General features: G+C 40.3%; 1 protein-coding gene across 2 annotated transcripts in view; it reads left to right on the forward strand.

Moving 5' to 3' along the window:
* The window catches only part of LOC127455854 (12S rRNA N4-methylcytidine methyltransferase-like), a 136,043-nt gene extending 127,341 nt beyond the window's left edge, over nucleotides 1-8,702 (forward strand). For both annotated transcript variants that reach the window (XM_051724000.1, XM_051723997.1), the window contains exon 6: nucleotides 5,513-8,702. In XM_051724000.1, the coding sequence (XP_051579960.1) occupies nucleotides 5,513-5,970 (458 nt within the window). In that variant the 3' untranslated portion in view covers nucleotides 5,971-8,702. The remainder of the gene's footprint in view (nucleotides 1-5,512) is intronic.
* Nucleotides 8,703-11,152: the final 2,450 nt, after the last annotated feature.

Consider the following 11,152-nt stretch of genomic DNA (forward strand, 5'->3'; position numbering starts at 1 on the left):
GCTATGTGGTTAGCAAATTGCACACATTTATACAATGCTTGTTGTTGGTTCAAAAACAACCAAAAATGTATTATATTGTTTAAGAAAAGACAGAGAAAAGTGAAGACTTTAGTACTGAATAATTGTTTGATATATTCTGTACTTAATGATGGTTTCTAAGGGAAGAGTCATCCAGAAAACCTGATGTGATGCTTGCACAAAAATGTTATTGTTTTAGGTGGATGATAAAACTTTGAAGTTTTTGAATAAAGTGGAATAAAGATGATTAAGTTGATTTTAGCTCCTTAGTGTTTGTTTGTATTTGTTTGCTCATAGAAAACAAAGGAAAATTCACACATAAAATTCACCTCTGCAATGCCTTTTGATTATTTTATCAAGATATTTCTCAAGGTACACTGATACACACACACACACACACAGACACCTATATATATATATATATACAGTTGAAGTCAGAAGTTACATACAACTTAGCCAAATACATTTAAACTCAGTTTTTCACAAATCCTGACATTTAATCGTAGAAAACATTCCCTGTCTTAGGTCAGTTAGGATCACTACTTTATTTTAAGAATGTGAAATGTCAGAATAATAGTAGAGAGAATTATTTATTTCAGCTTTTATTTGTTTCATCACATTCCCAGTGGGTCACTTTGTTAGTTTTGGGTAGCCTTCCACAAGCTTCTCACAATAAATTGTTGGAATTTAGACCCATTCCTTCAGACAGAACTGGTGTTACTGAGTCAGGTTTATAGGCCTCCTTGCTCGCACACGCTTTTTCAGTTCTGCCCACAAATTTTCTGTCAGATTGAGGTCAGGGCTTTGTGATGGCCACTCCAATACCTTGACTTTGTTGTTCTTAAGCCATTTTGCCACAACTTTGGAGGTATGCTTGGGGTCATTGTCCATTTGGAAGACCCATTTGTGACCGAGCTTTAACTTCCTGGCTGATGTCTGAGATGTTGCTTCAATATATCCACATAATTTTCCTTCCTCATGATGCCATCTATTTTGTGAAGTGCACCAGTCCCTCCTGCAGCAAAGCACCCCCACAACATGATGCTGCCACCCCCATGCTTCACGGTTGGGATGGTGTTCTTCGACTTGCAAGCCTCACCCTTTTTCCTCCAAACATAACAATGGTCATTCTGGCCAAACAGTTACATTTTTGTTTCATTAGACCAGAGGATATTTCTCCAAAAATTAAGATCTTTTCCCCATGTGCGCTTGCAAACTGTAGTCTGGCTTTTTTATGGCAGTTTTGGAGCAGTGGCTTCTTCCTTGCTGAGCATCTTTTTAGGTTATGTTGATATAGGACTCGTTTTACTGTGGAAATAGATACTTGTCTACCTGTTTCCTCCAGCATCTTCACAATGTCTTTTGTTGTTGTTCTGGGATTGATTTGCACTTTTCACACCAAACTATGTTCATCTCTAGGAGACAGAATGCGTCTCCTTCCTGAGAGGTATGATGGCTGCGTGGTCCCATGGTGTTTATACTTGCGTACTATTGTTTGTACAGATGAACATGGTACCATCAGGCATTTGGAAATTGCTCCTAAGGATGAACCAGACTTGTGGAGTTCCACAATTTTTTTTCTGAGGTCTTGGCTGATTTCTTTTGATTTTCCCATGATGTCAAGCAAAGAGGCACTGAGTTTGAAGGTAGGCCTTAAAATACATCCACAGGTACACCTCCAATTCAGTACATCTCCTATCAGAAGCTAATTGGCTAATTGTCTTAAGGCTTGACATAATTTTCTGGAATTTTCCAAGCTGCTTAAAGGCACAGTTAACTTAGTGAATGTAAACTTCTGACCCACTGGAATTGATATAGTCATTTAAAAGTGAAACAATCTGTCTGTAAACAATTGTTGGAAAAATTACTTGTGTCATGCACAAAGTAGATATCCTAAACGACTTGCTAAAACTATAGCTTGCTAATATTAAATCTGTGGAGTGGTTAAAAAATTAGTTTTAATGACTTCAACCTAAGTGTATGTAAACTTCTGACTTAAACTGTATATATAAACTCAGCAAAAAAAGAAACGTCCTCTCACTTTCAACTGCTTTAATTTTCAGCAGACTTAACATGTGTAAATATTTGTATGAACATAAAAAGATTCAACAACTAAGACATAAACTGAACAAGTTTCACAGACATGTGACTAACAGAAATGGAATAATGTGTCCCTGAACAAAGGGGGGGGTTAAAATAAAAAGTAACAGTCAGTATCTGGTGTGGCCACCATCTGCATTAAGTACTGCAGTGCATCTCCTCCTCATGGACTGCACCAGATTTGCCAGTTCTTGCTTTGAGATACTACCCCACTCTTCCACCAAGGCACTTGCAAGTTCCCGGACATTTCTGGGGGGAATGGCCCTAGCCCTCACCCTCCGATCCAACAGGTCTTAGACGTGCTCAATGGGATTGAGATCCGGGCTCTTCGCTGGCCATGGCAGAACACTGACATTCCTGTCTTGCAGGAAATCACGCACAGAACGAGCAGTATTGCTGGTGGTATTGTCATGCTGGAGAGTCATGTCAGGATGAGCCTGCAGGAAGGGTACCACATGAGAGAGGAGAATGTCTTCCCTGTAATGCACAATGCTGAAATTGCCTGCAATGACAACAAGCTTAGTCCAATGTTGCTGTGACACACCGCCCCAGACCATGACGGACCCTCCACCTCCAATTTGATCCTGATCCAGAGTACAGGCCTCGGTGTAACGCTTATTCCTTCAACAATAAACACGAGTGCGACCATCATCCCTGGTGAGACAAAACCACAACTCTTCAGTGAAGAGCACTTTTTGCCAGTCCTGTCTGGTCCAGCGAAGGTGGGTTTCTGCCCATAGGCGACGTTGTTGCCGGTGATGTCTGGTAAGGACCTGCCTTACAACAGGCCTACAAGCCCTCAGTCCAGCCTCTCTCAGCCTATTGCGGACAGTCTGAGCACTGATGGAGGGATTGTGCATTCCTGGTGTAACTCGGACAGTTGTTATTGCCATCCTGTACCTGTCCAGCAGGTGTGATATTTGGATGTACCGATCCTGTGCAGGTGTTGTTACACGTGGTCTGCCACTGTGAGGACGATCAGCTGTCCTTCCTGTCTCCCTGTATCGCTGTCTTAAGCATCTCACAGTACGGACATTGCAATTTATTGCTCTGGCCACATCTGCAGTTCTCATGCCACCATGCAGCATGCCTAAGGCACGTTCACACAGATGAGCAGGGACCCTGAGCATCTTTCTTTTGGTGTTTTTCAGAGTCAGTAGAAAGGTCTCTTTAGTGTCCTAAGTTTTTATAACTGTGACCTTAATTGCCTACCGTCTGTAAGCTGTTAGTGTCTTAACGACCATTCCACAGGTGCATGTTCATTAATTGTTTACATTGGATTGGATTTTTACAAAATTGTCTTTAAAATACAGTGTCCTGAAAAAGGGACGTTTATTTTTTTGCTGAGTTTATATATATATATATATATATATATACATACATACATATATATATGGCAATAAAAGAGGTGAATGAAGAGGAATCGTCATTTGTTTTCTGTGGGTGTTTTTATGGGAATGTGGATCTTTCAGATCAATTTGAGGAGTGCCTATGGTTTGCATGTTCCACATTTTATCATAAGTGTGTCATGCAGTGTGGGACTTGCACTGGTCTGGTCTTGGTCTTGACTCAGTCTCGCCCTGTCTTGGTCTTGACTTGGTCTCAACCCCTCAAAGTCTTGGTCTTGTCTCGGTCTCGATACACTCTGGTCTTGGTCTTGACTTGGTCTCGGTTTAGGTGGTCTTGACTACAGCACTGCCTTGAGCTCTTTGTCCTGTTCCTCAAACCATTCCTGAACAATTTTTGCAGTGTGGCAGGGCGCATTATCCTGCTGAAAGAGGCCACTGCCATCAGGGAATACATTTGCTATGAAGGGGTTTACGTGGTCTGCGACAATCTTTAGGTAGGTGGTACGTGTCAAAGAAACATCCACATGAATGCCAGAACCCAAGGTTTCCCAGCAGACCATTGCCCAGAGCATCACACTGCCTCCGCCAACCTGCCTTCTTCCCATAGTGTATCCTGCTGCCATCTCTTCCCCAGGTAAACAACGCACATGCACCTGGCCATTCACATGATCTAAAAGAAAATGTGATTCATCAGACCAGGCCACCTTCTTCCATTGCTCCATGGTCCAGTTCTGATGCTCACATGCCCATTGTATGTGCATTCGGTGAAGGACAGGGGTCAGGGGTCAAACGCAACAAGCTGCAATGCACTGTGTGTTCTGAAACCTTTCTATCATGACCAGCGTAAAGTTTTTCAGCAATTTGTGCTACAGTAGCTCTTCTGTGGGATCGGACCAGATGGGCTAGATCTTCACTCCTCACATGCATCAGTGAGCCTTAGTCACCCATGACCATGTCGCCGGTTCACCGGTTGTCTTTCCTTGGGCCACTTTTGGTAGGTACTAACCACTGCATACTGGGAACACCCCACAAGACCTGCTGTTTTGGAGATGCTCTGACCCGGTTGTCTAGCCACCACAATTTGGCCCTTGTCAGAGTCACTCAGATTCTTACGCTTGCCCATTTTTCCTGCTTCCAACACATGAAATTCAAGAACTGACCGTTCAGTTGCTGCCTAATATATCCCATCCCTTGACAGGTGCCATTGTAACGAGATAATAAATGTTATCCACTTAACCTGTCAGTGGTTTAATGTTGTGGCTAATCAGTGTATAGGGCTATATCACCTTTATTACCTTAAAGGTGTAAAAATACTGTATACAACAACAAAACTGACTACTGTTCAACTGCCAATCTACCTGTACAATATCTGTTTTAGTAATCAAAACAAATTGCCTCGCAATTTTCTTCTTTTTCAGAATAAGAAAAGGGGCCCTTTTTTTGTTTGCAATGATTGAATGCAAAAATTACATTCTCAGCTGACATTCTGACATTTTTTTCACAGGGACACTGACACATTTATTTAAATATTAAAGGGATAGTTTGCCCAAAAATGAAAATTATGTCATCATGTTTCCTAATGTTGTTTTTCCAAACCTGTAAGACTTTATTTCTTTCATGGTAAACCAAAGAGCATTTTAGATAGAATGTAAGCCTCAGTCACTCTTCACTTTCATTGTATGGAAAACAGAGCAGTGTTAACATTCTTTAAAATTTTTCCTCTTGTGTTCCACGAAAGAAGTAGATCAGATGGGGTTGGAATGACATGAGTGTGAGTAAAAGAATTTTAATTTTTGAGTGGACAATTCCTTTAAGTAGACACCAACAAAGAGTGCACTGAAAAGGTCTCTTAATGTAAAACTAATGTACACATTACTGGGTTCCCATTACGTCAGCAGGGGAACGTTGCCTTAAGCCTCCATTGGCTTTAGCATTTTGATCAGTTTTACTCAGCTTTTCCTTAGCTTTACTCAGCTGTGATATTTTATAAACTCAATAATCATGGTAAGATTTGAACCTTTCACAATATGCCTCTCTCATTTCAGGAGCGTTTCCAGCCAGTGCACTGTATGCCCGGCGTGACCGACTGCAGCGGCCATCACACGTGGCCACCAAAACCTTCCAGGCCTTACGGATGTTTGTGAATGATGAGCTAAACGAGCTGCACACTGGCTTGCGTGTGGCACAGACTGTTCTCCGTCCCAAGGGGCGACTCTGTGTTCTTACCTTCCACTCCTTGGAGGACCGGCTGACCAAGCGCTTCCTCCGTGGAGAGGACTTGGCTGCCCCGCCACACCGTAGCATTCGCCAGCGAGCCAAAGCCCAACATGGAGTAGAAGAAGAGGAGAAAGAAGATGAGGAAGAGTATGAAGAAGAGGAGAGGGGACGAGAGAGCGCCCATTGGGTTAGTCTGCAGAAGAAGGTGATGAAGCCAAGTGAGGAAGAGTTGCAGGAGAACCCAAGAGCACGATCAGCTAAACTCAGAACAGCCATAAGACGATAGAGGTGATCCAATTTCAAACAGTGTGGAAAAAAACTGATCAGAGATTTATTAAACATTCTAGTGTAAAATAAACAATAGAATTCCAGAATTTGTGTTTTGTAACAGTTGAAGAGTGCAGATAAATTGCACTGAAATCCAGAAACTGCCTGACTGAACGGCATGAACTCACATGACAAACTCAATTTTATGTCAGGTTGGGGGTGCTCATGGTTGAATCCATCTTGTTCCTACTGAGCCTTTGCCTCCCCATTACACTAATAATTATACCATACAACATAACTGGTTCTGTGACTTCAGCGCAAAGCCAAATTCAGGATCACTTCACACATGGGTTCTATCCAACTCTCACCTTTTCCCTGACTCATTTACGCTGCACTCATGCCTATAGGGCAAAGTCTGGCTGCTTCCTATGAAGTTTCTAAAGTTTCTATTAACAGCTAGAATAAGATTCTTCAGTTATAACACACTGATCCTTCTTTATAGACGAACAATCTTCAATGTGACAAGAGGCCAGGAGAATTTTCACGGGTGGAAAATTAAAAAATTTACATAAAACCTTTGACACAATTAATGAGTATAGCTTCACATCACTGCAGTAAGTGTTGGGGTGCAAACGTGGGTGTGTGTAGAGCCCACATGTAAGTTGGCAGTGCAGCATGTGACAGAGAGAGACAGAAAGAAAGAGACAAAAAGATTGCGTCTCTATTTATTGGCCTCTCTCCCTTTGTTGAGCTTGTTGGGTGAGTCACACACCTGCAGGACTTGGGTGGGATTCAGCTACCATGGTAATACTCAGTGCCTTGTGTACTGTACTCTGTTCGTTGAGTTGCTTGATTCACATGCATATTCCCAATTAGTCCCTGTTTTTAACACCCAATTATATTGGTTCACCCTGAATGAGAATTAATGCAGCTATTCAGCCATAAATAATATTGAATAAATTGTTCAATGAAACTGTTCAATTTCATGCCTTTTCTTGGCAAATCATCTTACAGATATACATTAACACATACATGTAAAAATGTTCTTATAATTAGGGATGTAGATTTAACATGTTAATACAGTGCAATTAATTATATATTAAAAAAATAAAGCATTAAAAAATGTATGCAATTAATCATGTCCCCAGGCCCGGACTGTATCAAAGAATATTCCTACTTTTGGAACAATTCAAGCTTGAAGTACCACCTGTTTTCATGGTTTCAGCAGGGGGCAGTAAGCAAATCTCCAGCTGTATAGACAACAAGCTTGACAGAAAAACAAACCACACTCAGGCTTGTTTGACACTAGCAACAGCACAAGATGAGAACACTTTCTTGCGTTCAAACACAACTGGACGGAGTGCAATTCCAAATGCAGGGTTCTTAAGAAGTATTTTTTGACATTTCAAACTACGTTTAACTTAACACAGTAACCTAAAAATGCTGTTTATGATGCAATGCAACCTAAGCGAGACACTTCAAAAGTGTCCAATAATATGGAAATAAACAATATATTGCCTTCTAAAGCCATTTTATGTATTGTCCTAATAATGCTTTACTGGTCTGCCACAATAATGCAATGCATTTTAATTATCTGAATTATTACATTTATAATTATTTAAATATAACTATTTATAATTATTTAAATATTATATATTGAATTATTGTTATTTGAGGGGCTTTATCGGCAAATATATATATACGACTAATTGTGATAATTCAGTTATTTAATCGGCATATCATGTATTTAATTTAATAAAAAAAAATAATTGATTGGTAGCCCTAAATATAATTTAATTCTTTGCCTATGGCATAACAGATACACATTAAATACAATTTCTTTCAGCTTTAGGTTCATTATTGATTATTTTCCAAGAAAATGCTTTTCAATCACACATAATTGTAGCCAGGGAAAGTAGCTTTAGTCTAGGTTCAGAGTTTAAAGAGGATAGACTGTAGCCAGTGCTGCCTCCAACTGGTCAAGATTTATAAACAATGCACAAACAAAAAACAAGAGCCTGTTATCTTGTACTCCACCAAGTTCCAAATAATCCTTTATTTAAAGGGCTTCTCGAAAGAAAAATTAAATAAAAAGGCCACATTGCATTAGTTTGGATTGTTCAGCTTGGCATGAATCAGCACAGAGACTTTAAATACTCTGTGACTCAAACATGTCAGAAAGTTTTTTTTTAATGTGTGTTTTTATTTTTTATTCATTGTGTCTGCATCTTACTTACTTCCCCCCCATCTCTAGCTCTCCTGCACAATCTTATTCTGTTGGCTCTAAATATACACCTCCCTGTCGTTACCTTGGAAACTAAATGGCACATGTAACATTGAATTTAATGGTGTTTAAGTGTGTTTGCTATTCTAATAATGGTGTGATCAGCCAGAGCCTCTGCTCTGCCTTGGACACCTTTTCCTCCCTCTCTACTCTTGCTGACGTCACAGCTACTCTCACAAGCTGCCTGCATGCTAATATGTGTCGGATGTGAAGCCTTGATCCTGCTGTGAGATGAGAGTGTTGGAAAGATGTTATGTGATGATCAGAGGAGCAAGATTTCAGATAGCAGCACTGGAATTCTGATTACTTGCATTCAAATTAATTGTTACTTTATAAAGCTGTTATAAAATGAAACATGCTGCCTGCATTGACAAATGTTTCTCACAGCCACCCTAAGCTATGAAGTTGTAATTGTGAAAACACAATGAATGCACATTCTTCACAGTCACTGTAAAAATACATAAATGTAGGTGTAAATTGTAAAATTGGTGTCTCTGAATTTTTAAAGTACATGTAAACCAAACCGAACGGTATGAAATTCAGATCACCTGTTAAACACTTTGATATACAAGTACACAACAAGAGTGCTATCATACCTCAGTACCACATGCTTTAGCAATTCTTCAGTTAGACAGTTTTGTAAATACAAAAGCTAGCAGTTTCTGAACTGATGGAGCTCTCGCTGAGAGAGAGAGAGAGAGCAAGAGAGGATTTCTTGTCTCTGGTGTAAGTTTATTTCAGGCTGACCCTTCTGGCTGTGCCATGCGTTGGCAGCACTAATGCAGTCACACAAACATGTACATGTAGCATCGTTCTCTTCACCAACTTTTCATTAAGATCTTAAACTCTCCATGACTTGTGCGTTTAGTCTCTGGTAGGGAGAGCAGTACAGAAACACAGGAACGCACCTGTAGATCTCTGTCAATTATATTTGCTCAAACTGTAGCATCACCATCAGAATATTCTGTAGTGAACTTTGAACAACAGTACTGAATATTTCTCAAGAAAGGAGGATTGCACCAACTCTTTGGTTTATTGCAAAGAATAAATTAATTAAGACTTACCTCAATTAATACAGTTACACCCTAAACAGCGACACACTGGGTTCTGTACCAGTAATAAAATATTTAAAAAGTAAACAAATTTATGACACAGTTAATATACACTCAAGTACCTGCTAATTAGCTTTAAGTAGTGGCTTTTTCATCAATTATCTTAAGCCTACCTACGTTTTTGTTTTAAGTGAGAAAAGGAACTGCAACTGTACCATAACCCTACACTTTTGAAAGAAAGAAAAAATAAAGATAGAAAGAATATGAGAACAAGAATAATGTGGAATGTGAACAGTCCTTTATTTACCTTCACATGAAGGCTGTTTTGAATAGAGGAAATTGTATTCTGATGGTCTTGTCTGCTATAATTTTAAGGCCTTTTGAGGTATGAATAGGGCACATCTAAAGACATATAAGTTTACTTGAGGATACACAGAAGAGTTACATTTTACTTTTACCATATAAATTTAGCTTTAAATGATAAAATACAATTTAAAGGTACTTAAGTATATCTAAAACAGTCGCCAAGTTGAAACTAGCACAGCTACACACAATTGTTCAAATTATGCAAATATAAAATATTCTACTTAAAAGTCTACTTTTTCACCTGTGTTATCATTTGATTTACACACACTGCCATCTGCTTTCTCTCTCCATCACTCACCAGCCCAGCTGCTTTTTGACTACAGACAGCTTCTATGTGCAGATTCCCCTCCCACCCCAAACCAATTTGACTGTGTGCAGTCACGGCTGGATGGGCCGCACGCTGAAGAGGATGTGAAGGATCGGATGGTGCGTGCGTGCATATGGATGCACCCTCTGTGCAGAAAATCAGCCTGCTATACGTATCTTTCAAAATAAGTGAACGTGGCCATGTTAGAGGAAACTAATGGCTTTTAATGCACTCCAGTTGCCCCCCCATTAACACAGTGGCTTATTAGTGCCACCTCACCAATTTCCCAGCAGGCTCCTCTGTGAAAATATGTCAGAAATACTCCCATGCACTGACTCCATTCCAGTGCTCATGTTCCCATTCACTTAGCTATGTGCTTCAATGCCACATACAGTGTAGTAGACAGCTGTTTTAATTTTAAGCAATCAGCAACATAGCTGATTCCCATGCTTGCCCAGTAATGTCTTGCCACCCATTAGTATGCACTGGGTTTACAAGGTGGATGGAGTGGTTGTTTGAGTGGTTGCGGCAGACCTCTACAGGCTAACCCGAGCAGAGAATTGTAGAAGACACATTGTCTTTCTATAGAACGTATCACTTTTCATGTGTGGATGCAAAAACATGCAGCTGTATATAAGCAAATCAACATATTTAATAGAGCTTTTAAACTATACTCAAAATAGGCTTACATCCTATTCTGTTCCAGGATTTTAATTATCAGTTTAGAGTGTTTTTATAGCTCTACATAATTAGAAGTTATTTGCAGCTCGAGCGCTTTGGTGTTTATTGGTGTGTCATAGCTGTGAATATGGTTGCTCTCAGTGACGAGTTCTGTTTCCTCAGCAATGCTGCTCTGTTTGCAGCATCTCACTAACAAGGTGGTGTGACGTCTTTACTCTCAGCCAATGAACCTTCATGCTTCTGGATCACACATTCACAGCGGTCTGTCACAGCATCAGCTCCCACTTCCTCCAATCACACTTGAGTTGGAGAAGAGACAGACAGGTGAGGCAGCGAAGCGGAGGAGCAGGTTTCTCATCAGGTGCTCTGTAAGCAGCCTCCACCCCAAACACACCAGCACACTCAAATCTCTTACCCACCTCTCTTCCCCCTCCGGCCAACCGCTCTCAACATCCGCCCCTACTTCGGCACAGCCTGTGCTATAAAAAGATTTCTGAATGAAGACGAAGCT

The sequence above is a fragment of the Myxocyprinus asiaticus genome, chromosome 2 (genome assembly GCF_019703515.2).
Source record: "Myxocyprinus asiaticus isolate MX2 ecotype Aquarium Trade chromosome 2, UBuf_Myxa_2, whole genome shotgun sequence".
Classification (NCBI taxonomy): Eukaryota; Metazoa; Chordata; class Actinopteri; order Cypriniformes; family Catostomidae; genus Myxocyprinus; species Myxocyprinus asiaticus.